At 37.9% G+C, this 15,024-nt stretch overlaps 1 protein-coding gene across 1 annotated transcript in view; it reads left to right on the top strand.

Moving 5' to 3' along the window:
• Positions 1-15,024, top strand: part of aebp2 (AE binding protein 2) — an 83,431-nt gene that overhangs the window by 61,385 nt on the left and 7,022 nt on the right. Inside the window, exon 7 of the mRNA XM_088645699.1 lies at positions 13,575-13,688. Coding sequence (XP_088501825.1) covers positions 13,575-13,688 — 114 coding nt within the window. The remainder of the gene's footprint in view (positions 1-13,574; positions 13,689-15,024) is intronic.

Genomic DNA, 15,024 nt, shown 5'->3' on the forward strand with positions numbered 1-15,024 from the left:
CCACACCATGGTCCTGTTTCACATTAAACGGGCGGAGCGGTGGCTCTGTGGCTAAGGATCTGTGACCGGAAGGTTGCCGGTTCAAATCCTGCGGCCGGCAGAGGAATCCTACTCCATTGGGCCCCTGAGCAAGGCCCTTAACCCCAGCTGCTCCAGGGGCGCCGTACAATGGCAGACCCTGCGCTCTGACCCCAAGCTTCTCTCCCTGTCTGTGTGTCTGTGTCTCCATGGAGAAAAAGCTGGGGTATGCGAAAAGATGAATTCCTAATGTAAGAAATTGTATAGGGCTAATAAAGAAACATTAAAAAAAAAAACATTAAACCTAAAACTGTTGTATCCGGTTTTAGGTTTAATATGGCTTAAAGTTTGGGTCTAATTGTTTAATTCTGATACACACTGTATTACCTCTATCATTGTATTTCTCACAGTTTCTGAGAGAAAAGGTAGACACTTAAACCCTGTACAAAATGGTGGTAGTGCCCTGATTCATATACAGGGATGTTGCTACTTTGATGTGATCTCTAAAGTTGAAAGCATATGTCAACCCAATGTAGTTCTTCAGATGTGAAACCCCGAGCCATAAATCATAGTTGCTTTTTGCAAAGCTTCTGTCAATGTAAATAGACTTATTATGGACAGCAATGAATATTCCATGACTGTAGGTCAGTGTCAATATTGACAGAACTTTTTATCCTAAATTAAACCAGAAAGAAGATCAAAATCCGGGGCAAATTGTATTAAATAGGTAGATATAAGTCAAATCAGATTAATGTTTCCTTTGATATTATGGAAGTTATTCTCTTTGTAATCCTGGGTCCATCTAAGGTCAGTGGTTACAGTGCCTTGCGAAAGTATTCGGCCCCCTTGAACTTTTCAACCTTTTGCCACATTTCAGGCTTCAAACATAAAGATATAAATTTTTTATTTTATGTGAAGAATCACCAACAAGTGGGACACAATTGTGAAGTGGAACGAAATCTATTGGATTTTTGAAACTTTTTTAACTAATAAAAAAATGAAAAGTGGGGCGTGCAAAATTATTCGGCCCCCTTGCGTTAATACTTTGTAGAGCCACCTTTTGCTGCGATTACAGCTGCAAGTCGCTTGGGGTATGTCTCTATCAGTTTTGCACATCGAGAGACTGAAATTCTTGCCCATTCTTCCTTGCAAAACAGTTCGAGCTCAGTGAGGTTGGATGGAGAGCGTTTGTGAACAGCAGTTTTCAGCTCTTTCCACAGATTCTCGATTGGATTCAGGTCTGGACTTTGACTTGGCCATTCAAACACCTGGATACGTTTATTTGTGAACCATTCCTTTGTAGATTTTGCTGTATGTTTGGGATCATTGTCTTGTTGGAAGATAAATCTCCGTCCCAGTTTCAGGTCTTTTGCAGACTCCAACAGGTTTTCATCCAGAATGGTCCTGTATTTGGCTGCATCCATCTTCCCCTCAATTTTAACCATCTTCCCTGTCCCTGCTGAAGAAAAGCAGGCCCAAACCATGATGCTGCCACCACCATGTTTGACAGTGGGGATAGTGTGTTGAGGGTGATGAGCTGTGTTGCTTTTACGCCAAACATATCGTTTTGCATTGTGGCCAAAAAGTTCGATTTTGGTTTCATCTGACCAGAGCACCTTCTTCCACATGTTTGGGGTGTCTCCCAGGTGGCTTGTGGCAAACTTTAGACGAGACTTTTTATGGATATCTTTGAGAAATGGCTTTCTTCTTGCCACTCTTCCATAAAGGCCAGATTTGTGCAGTGTAAGACTGATTGTTGTCCTATGGACAGACTCTCCCACCTCAGCTGTAGTTCTCTGCAGTTCATCCAGAGTGATCATGGGCCTCTTGGCTGCATCTCTGATCAGTCTTCTCCTTGTCTGAGCTGAAAGTTTAGAGGGACGGCCAGGTCTTGGTAGATTTGCAGTGGTCTGATACTCCTTCCATTTCAAGATGATCGCTTGCACAGTGCTCCTTGGGATGTTTGAAGCTTGGGAAATCTTTTTTTATCCAAATCCGGCTTTAAACTTCTCCACAACAGTATTACGGACCTGCCTGGTGTGTTCCTTGGTCTTCATGATGCTCTCTGCGCTTTCAACAGAACCTTGAGACTATCACAGAGCAGGTGCATTTATACAGAGACTTGATTACACACAGGTGGATTCTATTTATCACCATCAGTCATTTAGGACAACATTGGATCATTCAGAGATCCTCGCTGAACTTCTGGAGTGAGTTTGCTGCACTGAAAGTAAAGGGGCCGAATAATTTTGCACGCCCCACTTTTCATTTTTTTATTAGTTAAAAAAGTTTCAAAAATCCAATAGATTTTGTTCCACTTCACAATTGTGTCCCACTTGTTGGTGATTCTTCACATAAAATAAAAAATTTATATCTTTATGTTTGAAGCCTGAAATGTGGCAAAAGGTTGAAAAGTTCAAGGGGGCCGAATACTTTCGCAAGGCACTGTATATTTCAGTGCTTATCCAGTGTATCGTGGAGTAGCTCTCAGCACAACACGGACAAGCTTAAAGTCTTGCCCATGGTTGAGCCTAGGTTGTTGTAATTTGTCATTTGTAGAGACATAAAAATATGCCATGGTATAACGTTAAAGAATCCTATACACCAAAACTGTTAAAACTGGTCAATGCTTAACTGTCTGGACTGATTGCCTTTCATTGTCAAGGGAAGAGAGAACGTGCATTGAAACATTTAAGAAATGTTAGTGTTTCTCAGGATAAGTGTTTCAGTAAGAATAAGGTTTTTCACCTAGGAAACTTTGACAGACTTTTTATTTCTAAGTTGGATTCTGATAACCAAGTTCAGAAGTCATGGATGAAGTAGGTCAAGTGTTATATTCAAGACACCCTTCCGTGGGTAACTGATCAGTGCCTGATGTCCCTCCATTTAATATGTAAGGCTGCTGCAAGATCATCAGTATTTCTTGGATGTTGACACTAATGTGCTTGTCTAGCCAGGTTGCCCCAGAAGGAGCTCATTTTGGTTGAGGTCCAGTAATACAGTGGGCGATTGCATGACTTTAGTAGCAGATTAAAACTGTATATTGGGGACCTTTGCAGGTGTGGGCCACAAGCGTTAGTGTGCTTAAAGATATAGAAGATGCAGTGACAATAGTGTTGCTGTAAAATAAGTCTGCAGTTGAATTGCCAGTAACAACGAACTGCCTTCAGAATTTAAAATTAATGGCTTCATGATACCATGATACTACTATCACCCCAGATGAGGCAGAAACAGAGACATTAGTGAACCTTTAGTGGTTTTGCATATAGGCTTGTACTCCACTGTCACCAAACGAATAAAAGACGTTTAAAGATCTGCAAAGATCTGCAAATAAAAGATCTGCAATTAATCTAAAAACACCTAATGTTAAAAGGTTGTCACCTGAAATTAATGCATTGTGCAGCATCATTGGTGCCTAATGACTTTTAATTGGTACCATAGTTATTAATGTTCTCTTAGCGGTTATTAGCGGTAGGGCGACTTCCTCATGTATAGGTGCATCACTTTGCTTATAGTGGTGTAAAAAATGAATGCCATTCTTAGATTGTGCATTGCTTTACAGCAACAATATTAAGTCTGAAAGGACTTATATGCCCTGTGTGTTAAAGTAAAAATATTATTTCCTTACTGATTTAATACTTATTAATACCAATACCAATCTGTGCATTGAGGCCAAACCTCCAGAACTACCCAAATAGACAGGAGACTTCAATGAAAGGAATCTCAGAAGGTTTTCTTTCTCTTATTTAAAGGATTCCAGCTAGTACTATAGCTTGATTTCAGACCAAAGGCTGTACTATCTTATTTTGTTTTTAAAGAGACATTTAATTTTTCTAACATTTTCTCCTAAATGCCATCAGATTAAGAATCAATTGTTTCTTTTTCTCCCTGATACTGGATGAGGAAGATAACCCTCAGAATAAGAATCTCATTTTCGCGGCAGAGAGGAGAAAGAATTATAGTAGTTTAAGGATGTGTGGGCCTCTGTGAATCAGCAATGAAAAACGAATTATTCGGGAAATAATTTTGTGTATGTGATATTCATATTTTTCTTAAGGAAACAAATGGAACAATGTTTGGACATTTATATAATTAAAAAATACCATTAATCTTAGGCAAGCCTCTCATTTCTAAATATATTTTATACATTTCTTAAGCTTTTACTAATAACACCTTGACATATGCTATAAAAAACAATCCTGTTTGTGTTACGGTAGTCTTGCAAAACACCCATTCTTCTGAACTGGTCTTAATATTAGAGAAAGATCAGTGAATGAAAATACCAGGATTGTCAGAAAGTCCAAAATATTGGTATAAGGACACTTGAAATGCAACATGTTTGGCATACCGTATGACAGGTTTAATAAAGATACAAAAAATGTTGCTAATACAGAAAAACATGGTAGTATTGGTAAAAAAAAATATTTTTAGATCACTGTACAGGCATTAGAATATGCTGGCAGGAACAACTGCTAGCCCTGGTATTAAACTGTTTATTTGTTGTGACTCCTCTATGAAATGGGCAGTTAAATTTAATGGTATCTATATCCTCCAATGAAGCAAGAAGAGGTAAAAAGACTAAATAGGCATTTACAAAATATCTGAAAGTGAGGTTTGAGAAGCAGCACAGAGTGATGCAGCAAGAGAAAGATTGTTTGGTGACATTTACAGAGTGAAGCCCTCCAAACGAACAGAACCCACTGAGTGAAGGGGGAGGCAAAGAGTGCGATGAAGTAGATCATGTGCAATGACTAGGAAAATTCAGGCATTAATCCCAGTTGCATAGAGCAGCATCCAGTGAGATGAACCAGAAACCAATGACAGCGTATTTAGTCGTCATGAAAGAATACGATTAAAGAGGTCTATCTTAAGATGGATTTCAAGGTTGTAGAAGATATGGGATTCAAGATGCTCGCCTGTGGCTTCAGCTTGAAAGGTAATGTAAGGGAAATCGGACCAGAAACTGCAGCAGAGCTTTTTGCTATTATTTCAATAAAAATCACACTCTGGCAGCAGTGCATGAACTACGGTAGTTCAGTTCTTACTAAATGGATTGCTACACCTGTCATTGAGATATAGTTTTAAGTCTTTTGTTTTGTTTTGAGACCTGCACACCCTGCTGTCCTGAATATTTGGATGTCCAAACTTTGTTTAGCAGTATGTCCCTTAGAAATGGTTTTCTGATTGTTTACTGTACTCTGCAGCTGCAGGGGGATATTTCACTTACAGTAGGCATGTCCTTAGCAGACTTGGCATCAAAACACACATCACTTTTTTTCATGACTTTATCAGGTTAATGACATTTTTATTGTGGTAGGTTTAGTGATGTTTATCGTTTGTAATCAAGAATCATGATAAACTTTATTTATTAAAAGGCGGCTTTTCAAAATGCTTTAAATCAGTGATGATCAACAGGCTCGTAGTATGTGGCCACCTTTGATAGCAGTGCAAGCTGTAAATCTGGGACCAGGATACAGATGCTGTTTTGTGGGATTTTGTCCAATTACTCTCATAGAGACTGGACACGCACATGCCTGTTCTTTGGTCCCTAAGTTTCAAATGCCATGTCAACCCATCTCGACTCACCACAGTGGTTGAACGGAGCTCATGTTTGGCTGGCCAGTAAGACATCCACAGCATAACTCCAATTCTCGTCAGTGTGTCATGGTCAGTTAAGAATGAACAATCAGATCGACACCAGAAGCAATTTAATCAAGGTCTACAGTCAATATGCTTTGTGTACTCTGAAAACATGCATAGAAAGAGGTCTAAGTTTTTTATACTCATTATGTTAAGATTTGGGTTGCCTAACATAATGCTGCCTAAAATCATTGAAGGCAATAGCAGTTTAGGAATATATTTACCAAAAAAACTAAGTGTGCGGGCTCCTGCAATTGCATGGTATATTCGTCATTATTATGATATTTGATAATGGTTAAACAAGAAATGTATTCATTTATAAGTATGAACTACAGGCATATAACTTTATCGTTGTTTTCCTGAAAAACGCTGCATTATAGAAACTATTGGTTCAATGGGAATTAAGGAGTTGGTAGGTACAAAGCTCAGATTAACAAGTAACTGGCCATGCTATTATTTTGAACGTATTACTTCACAATCACAATCCATATTTTTGTGACCATTTTAAACAGAAAACAGAAAGTCATAATGTGCAGCTATATTTACATTTCTAAGCAGTGAGAACATTTTTGTAAGAACCTTTAACAGTACACAATACTATCATTTTTTAACTTACCATAAAAAAATGAATTAGTTTGTAAATAATATTATTGTGCGAAGATATAATTGCAGAGAGAACAGTGAAAAATAAAACAAGGCATAATATGCATTAGTATTTACATAGGAACAAGTAATAGGTTTATTCCATGCTGGAAAAAAAAGAAGAGAGAAAACATGTTTCGGCTGTGGAGCCTTCTTCAGGTGTGAGTATTTATGACACCTGAAGTAGGCTCCACGGCCGAAAAGTTCTGTTTTCTCTCCTTTTTTTCAGCATGGAATAAACCTATTACTTGTTCCTTTGCAGCCTACGCATGCTGACGCAGCTACCCACCTGAACTACTTTAGTATTTACATCACTAAGCGGTAAGTAATTCTGCAGTGAAGGAGAGTGAGACAACATTTTCTTAGGAGACTTTAAAAAAAAAACAAATACACTACTTTAAGCCCACCAGCTCAAATGATATCAAGCTCTATCGTTTCTCCTCTACTGCTTCATAACAAGCTTCTGTTCCAGAGTAATAGCTTTCCATTTTTCACTTGCACCACATGCACGAACCGAATGCCCTGGCCGCTCATTGTAACAGCAGTATTTATAACTGTTTTTCTAAAGAAAGAAACTACAGTAGCTGAGCACAGCACAACTCCGCTGTGTGTTTGCAGGTTGGACAAAGACTGAGGCCCATCCCAAGTGTGTGATGCTGTGCCGAGACTGCCGTGCAACTGTTCTTACTTTATGCGTGTGATTCGTTCCGGTACGCTTGAATCACATTACAGCCAACAGGCACCTGCATTGTGGAAGAGCGTTCCCTTATGTATGAATCTTGTTAAAGCCAGTTTGCTTTATGGCATCGTGTTATAGTTTTATGGAACCACGTGTTATAGTTCAGTTATTACTAACTGGATTTCTATGCCTGACATTGAGGCATAGTTTTAAGTCTTGATTCTTGTGTCTGTGGTCCCTGTGATCTTGATAGGTTTCAGTTCCCAGGTTTTACTCCCTTGTACAGGGCTGTTGTGAGAGTTGTTAGCCTTCATCTAGCATGGTACAACCCTTAGAAAGCAGTGTTTTATGGATGGCTCTGCATCAATGCAGAGTATGGGGACAGGGTAGTTAATGAGTGAGGTGACCCTGCACATACCCCTGTACCAGGTTCAGGGGCTGCAGTAACAAAAGCCAGCTCCGTAAATGCACGTACAGTTTGTACGAAGCTTTCTAACATGAAAAGTACTATTTCAGAATTCTTGTGCTATTATTCCCTTTTTTGAAAGAAACTTTTAAGGTGCTGTTTCTGAGACACACACGGCAAGTCTATTTTTAATATTGTAATGTAACTCTTATTCAGATGTGACTTGTCAACAGTTTCGTTTGCAGATGTTATTTCATGATCTTCTGCAAAATGTTTTGTATATGTCCCTTAGAACGTTATCTTGAAAAGCAATATTTATTTTAGTTTTGGTTTAAGACGTATTATTAATCTTTGTGGTATTTACTGCATGGTTTTTACTCTAAAATGTGTTTATTTAATTTGCCAAGAGTATTTAAATCTCATATTGTAAAATCTAATTGCTACTATTTAGAGGAATTCAGTATATTTAAACTTTTTTATGATTCTGAATTTCCACTTATTTAGAAGATAACTCTTATCCTTTGTTTAGCACTTATTATAAAATATTTATTTGACTAATACAGACGTGTCTGGTGGAAAGTGTTACAACATTTGCCATAAATATTTTGATATGTCTTGGTGCATTACATTGTCCCTGTGAACATGAACATGTGATTCTTGTAATGATGACCTCAACATAACCCCTTTTTCTGGTCAATATTTCCATACTATTTCAGTTCAGGATGACACTAAAATCTGAGGTCAGGGTCACCTCAGGGCAGTATCTGAACCAAAAATACATAAAAAGGTGAGGTAGACAGAAAACTCTACATCTGTGAAGGCTTCCTTCAGTTGAGCTCGGTCCAGAACAGAAGACATTTTAACCCTGCTTTTCATGCATGTATGTTACTCCATGTAAGGTGGTGGAATTAATAACTCTTGAAGTTGGGAGGTTTGTCTGTACAAGCAATACGAATGTTTTTAGTGTAGTTGCCACTGTTCTTTCCCCTCCAAATGCTACCCTGGGGAAATGACCACACACGTCAGAGGTGACACGAGAAACGTTTGCACCACATCAGTCTGTTGTCGCTAAATAATTTGCTCATTATATAATATAACCTTCCTCTTGAGATGTAGGCCTGCAAAGCTGCAAAAACAAAGGAATTGTGACATCTGTACTTGCTTTTTAACATATATTTTCTGGCTTTTTTGTGTTTACATTGGATCAAGTAACATATTGAATCCTTTCTCAATGTTTATCAGAACTGTAGTTTAGATCCTTAAGCCTTGAAGGAACACCCTTCATTTTCTCAGCCAAGTTTTTTTTAATAGTCTGACCTACTTTGGATTAAAGTCTATTAATTTCAACATGGTAAATAGTGAATAAAAGTTAAAATTATAAAATGAGAAATAATGTTGTGGGTTTCATAATTAGACTGTAATTTGTTCCACAAGTTTCCACATTTCTGAAGTTTGAGTGTTTTAGGTATAGTTGCAAACTAATCCCACATTAATAGTGTTGCTGTTTTGTCTGGTTCATACAGAAGTTTGACTTAATGAAGCACATGGCTTCTGTATAAACCAGACAAAAAGGTTAAGGCATTGAACTATTCTAAACAAACATTAAATTGCTTCCTGAAGGTCTTGTATATGCTGTAGAATGAATGTACATTTTCTCATAAAACGTCACAATGCTCTGTTGTAAAGTGCAGTAATTAGCTTCATGGACTGACTGGTGTGTAAAACTAATCCGTCGTCCTGCCTAACTGTCCATCACTGCTGGATCCCACCTAACTTTTTGGCCTAGTTTCATGTAATTAGAATTGATTGATTCAAAAAAAGATGTTTGTTTTATTCTGTGAAAACCTTTTTGTTGTTTTTGTGCGAGTTGTTCGCAGGATCAGGCCATTAATATTCAGTATGATTCTCAGGGGGGCTTTTATTTTGGAGCCAGCCATCAATTCTCCAAAAGAATGTGTGTCAGGTTGGTGGTAATGTGGAAAAGTTCCTTTCTCCTGAGACTTTATTTGGAATATAAATTTCTGGGTCATGAAAAACGAAAGCTAAACAACTCTCCCTTGTTGAAAATTTCTCAATGTTTTTTGGAGGGGGGTAGTTAGGGAGGAACTTGAGCAGTGTCGAATCTGAAAATGCTGAAGCGCGGAAGAATGCAATCTGTTTTGAAAAAGTCAGTCCAGTCAAACTGTTTTTAAAGGACATTTTTGCCATGAACTTGCTAAATATTTGAAATGATTATATATTTGAATTTCATGTAAATATAGTACTGCTTTGTCTATATTATTTAACGAATCGTTTGTATTTTTTGTGCACGAGTGTAATCATAGTTTGTTATAATTTCATATTTACTATATATAGATATCTCTAATATATACACTGTATTAAAAAAAAAACTATTGTATTATATAACACCATTACTTTTACGTGGTTGACCTTCCCTCTGGAACACTTGCTTAATGTAAAGCTTTGCAGGTTCAGACACTGTCTTTTCTGTTTGCGGACAAAGCTCAGCAAAGCCCCATGGTTCCATTGACCAGATTTTAAGACCGGCTCTATGCCATCTGTGAAAATGACAAACGTTCCTCCCTTTAATGGAAGACATTTTCTGTTTCAGTCTTATGCACTGGCCAGCTGTGTTGCCAAATCCTCTCCCAAAAGTGTTTGATTGGATAAAGTGAGGCAGATGTGTATTAAAAACAGGTATTTAGACACCTACTCCTGTACCTGGTTGCAGAGGATTATATTTTTAAAAGTCTTTCAAGCCTTTCACGAAATCTTACAGTCATATTGGCATACAGTAGCTTGAAATATTGTCCTAAATATGCCTTACCTTGGCTCTTTTATACATTCACTTTATGTATTCTGTAAATGTGACACCAACACAAGCTGCTCAATTCTTCCATTGAGCAGATATAGTTTCTTCAGGCATTGCTGGAGAATTGGTTGGCTAAATTTGTATTCATTTTATCCCCTTTGGTATATATGTTGTTAAACTTCAATGAGTGGTGAAACAATGCCTCTGTGAAAAATAATATCATATATTTTAGCTCTTCAATTAGTTTTGTAGTTACATTTAAGAAGCATTTTAAGAAGTATACCAAAAGGCAAAAACAATTTTATAAATTTACAGTTTTATAAATTGTTCCAAAAACGTATTTTACTTAACACTACGCAGTGTAACGCAGTAGAGGTATGTATTTCTACTAAAAGATGCTGCGGTTTTCACGTAAAAGCATTTTACTTTTTAAATTGAAAAATTCTTCCTCCAAATGCCAGCTATGTAAAAAAAAAAACCCAGAAAACTCAGGCCTGCACAGCCTTCATGAAATGTACAATACCATCTCTGGCATGGTACGATTCATAGCTGCAACATGGCCGATTGTGGTTGGTTTATATACGGTAGGATGTATGTGTGTGCATGCGTGCAAGCATTGAATTTTCTTTTTAGTAACTTATAAGAAGTTGTTAGAATGGCAGACCTGTTAAGCACTGTTTTTAATTGTTGTGGTTTATAACAACACCACTGCTTTGAGTGATTCCTTTGCTCTCGCATAACGATTCTTATAGTTGTTTTTCCATCACACAAAACTGAAATGCTCTTTGGAAGAATTGGCACTGCATCATGGTTCAGCAGGCGGCTAAAGGGTTAGGCATTGCTAGAGATGCGGAATTTGCACTCCTAGAACCTGCAGTTGTTAATGAGCTGGCAGAAGGCTCCCTCACAGATAAAATAGGCTTTCTGTTTAATTGGGAAGGGGGCTGGTCTGGCGCCGGATACATCTCTCACTCCCTCCTCTGTGGTATTTTCTCACTTCGATTTGCACTAGAAGCTGTCTGCCGGCCAACGTCAGCCAAGCCCTACGTGTGATCCGTAGCCAGCCTCTCTGTTGGTGACGAACGATCTGCGATAATTTAGTGTTTCTCCCTCCCTAACTCCTCTCACTATCTTTATTTTTGTTCACCTCCTTTCTTTAACCCATTAGTTGCAGAGAGTGTCCTTCTCTTAACACCCCCCCCTGCCCTTTCATTTAGTCATAGTTGCATCCTCCTCTTCATTCTTCTGAACATTATTGAGTAGCACAGCGTCATGGTCATTACCTCTGCTGCCTCACAGCTCTTGGATTCCGGACTGTGGTGCCTTGTGGAACTTGCATGTCCTCCTAGGTTTTCATTGGGTGCTTTGGTTTCCTTAGACTTCCCAAAGACATGCCATCTAGGTTAATTCATGTCTCAGAACTGTCCAGGTGTGTGCCTCCGGTATAGATGGGGTTTAGGTCCACCTTGAGCACTGCACTTCAGAATATGGGCTTGACTGGAATAAGCAGCTTTCTGATTATAGATGGATGATCAGTATTGTCAAAAATACATTTTTCATGTAATGCAAAGTTGCAAAACTTTGAAAGGTGTTATAATACTTTTGTAATGTAGGTTGAGCATTTAAAAATGTACTGAGTGTCATTGAAAACAAATAATTCTCTTGGCTCCAGTATTCATTTGTTGCATTTTTAATACTCCTCGGTATATGTGAAGATTACCTAATGCTATCAAACTGATAAACAAACGTGTGCTGCACAATGGGCACTTGAATGTGTGGGTTGATCTTGAAACGAGCACAAGTTTATCGTTAGAACCTGAGTGAAAAGGATTGTTTTTAGTTTTCTTCAAAACATAGCTTGCAGTGTGTGAATCTCCACGATTCTACGTGTGATGCAGAAGATCAAACAGGTACTGGTGTGATTTCCTGCTGTACCTTGTTCTTGGCTTTTTGTAGCAATATTCTCTGTATTAGAGCCGTTTATCTCTTTCCACAAAAAACATCTTAAAAAGAAATCCTGTATGTATTTATGAGTGGGGAATAAATTAACATATTTGGGGGGTTATATAAAAAAAAACATACATTTCTGAAATGCATTGGGAAAGGAAAACTTTATCCCTTTATCCTAGCTTCCTTTACTTATTTTATTTTTTTAAATTTAATTTAAACTTATTTTAATTTGATCATGGGGGTGGGGAGATCTGTAATTTTAATTACATGTACTATTCTGTTATGAAATACTTTTTTAATTTGAATACAAGTTGCAAAGTGTTTTGACTCTCAAAATGAATTAGTGCATCTTGAAGTGCATACATTTTTCAATAACTAAGTGTGTTTATGGACCTTTCCCTTAATTTGTTTCAGCAGTAAATAGTATAATCTAAAAACATAATGTATTTTCATAATGTGATATAGTTATGCATCTATTTGCATAATGTTTGAAGGCATCTAATTTCCAACCTCTGTAAGTTCATCAAGACAAGGATGCAAGTTTAAATGCTCTTGTTTGGATTGGATCTTTGAATTCTGGGCTCAAGGAACACTAAGAGAAATTACTGCAGATAAATTGTCAGCAGATGTCTCTACAATACAGTTGGCATTTTGGGACATCACATGCTCTGGATGTGATTGCTGCCCTCCTATATTATGCGTTATATTTATTTTTAATTTTCTAATGTATGGATATTTAATCTTTGCACAGGCCTTTTGTTTAGTCTCAGCAGAAGAGAATTTCACCATTATATGTACAGTGTTAGCTCACAATATCTTCACAGAGCTCACTGCTTATGTGGCATTGTTTACCTGCTGAGATGTAAATGTCATTAGCTCAAGTATTATTCTGGGGTTTAAACAATTATCAAAGAATCTATTGTTTTAAATGTCTTTTAAGTACAGGTGAACAGAGAACTGTAAGCTTATTAGTAAGTTGGTTATTTTGTATGTTGAATTGGTAGATATTTAAATAGAAGAATGTTCATCACATGGAAAATATCATTTTTATATCACTTGAAGCCATTCATGCATATATGATTCTGTCAAAAATGTTATCCAGCGCTTGGAAAATATCAATGCACATCCTTAACAGAATGTCACTAGCTTTTTCTTCTCTAATATGTTTTTCTTTCTGAAATTCTTACAGAAGACACTTGTCTCCATACTTGTTATATGGTTTTTAGTAATTCAAGAAATATCGTGGACAGTTGTGATGAGCACTCTGGGAGTATTTGTTCTGTCATGTTGTGTAACCCTGCGCATCCAAGGCTATCAGATTAACTGAGCTGATGCTTCACCTTATGAATATACAAACTTAAATTGGATGACAGTTTAATTAAGTTGAAGCCATGTTCCTAATCAAATGTTTAATTTGCTTTTTCCAGCCTGCCAGATGTCTGGGTGAATGAAAATGATCGACCTCAGCTAAAGACTAAAGTTGTACATTTATCAAAACTACCACAAGACACTGCAGTTTTGTTAGATCCTAATATATACAGGTAAGTAAGAGGCATCTACCTGCAACAGCCAGGTGCTTAACTTAAGAGGAAAGGTTGAGAGAAAGATGGTTCAAACTGTTTGCATTTAGAACGCAGTCTTTCTGGTGGGTTTACCTTCAGGATTCCAGAAGGAGGAAAACAAAAACAAACAACAAGAAAGCTATAAATGGGCACTTTAAATTCAAATGAACATTCTGCCAGCCCGAGAAACCCTTCCTTCTGAATTTACAATGCTTTTGCAAAATTAATGCAAAACTGAGCAGATTGTGAGAAAGTACCGGCACTTGACATTGTTTTGCTACATCAGCCCGTCACTGGAATTGTTGTTGTTAAATTTGAGGCTGAGATGCTTGTGAATCCACTCCAGTGCTTCGGATCCCTTTCCACATGTTTATCTTTAGGGCTGCTGATCAAATGAAGTGACCACAAGTTCCTTTCCCAGCCCTTTTCCCTGTTATTTTCGCCCCCATATGTGATCTGAGGCTGACCTTGTATGTTTTGCAGACCAGCGTTTGTGCTGTGCATTTACAGTCTTTAGCCGAAATCCATCCCAACTTTGTAGCAGCCTGCACCAAGGCTTCTCATTTATGAGGGTCCCAAACTTGATCTAATAGCTCTTTGGATCATTTATGCTGTCAGAGGTCTTTGCACATTCGATAGCCTGGTCAATAGCTCAGAAACAGCTTATCAAAGTATAGTGGCAGAAGAGCATTCAGCTGCAGAGACCTGTGGACTGGAATGTGGCAGCGTCTCTGTGCAAGCAAACAAAAATAAAAAGGTTGTGCTATGAGAATTCAGGAGAGAGTAGGACACAATCTGTTCATTTCTCAGCACTCCAGCCAGTTTAACCATAAGCTGTAACTTTAGGGCAAAGTTAAATTACATTCTCCATTAATTACATATTTGTGGAACAAAGTACTCAATGCAAAGAAAGGATTATGTGTACGAGAAGCTATAAATTGAATCAAGGATACAATAAGCAATATTTCAGATTGATACATGCAGTTGTTTTGTGAACAGATTTTATCCTCATGAGATAAAATGCTTTTTTTGTTCCCCACCTCACACAAAGCCCCCTCACCCACCCCCCTCTGTCACTCCCCTTCAAATTCAAATTGTAAGGATCCTTAAAATATGGTAAGATACTTCAGTGGGACCTCTGTGCTCTCAGTGCACCAGTAGCAGCACGCCAAGTCTCCACCTTCCCCCTGCTGACACCGTGGATCCCAGCAGTCAAAATAATAAGATCAGGATGTGCCAGGAGAGGGAATGTGGCACAGCACACACAACCTTGTAGCTGCAGTGGGAGCAGCTAAACATACACATTTGTGCTGTC

Source organism: Lepisosteus platostomus, chromosome 9 (genome assembly GCF_059453375.1).
Source record: "Lepisosteus platostomus isolate fLepPlt1 chromosome 9, fLepPlt1.hap1, whole genome shotgun sequence".
Taxonomy (NCBI): domain Eukaryota; kingdom Metazoa; phylum Chordata; class Actinopteri; order Semionotiformes; family Lepisosteidae; genus Lepisosteus; species Lepisosteus platostomus.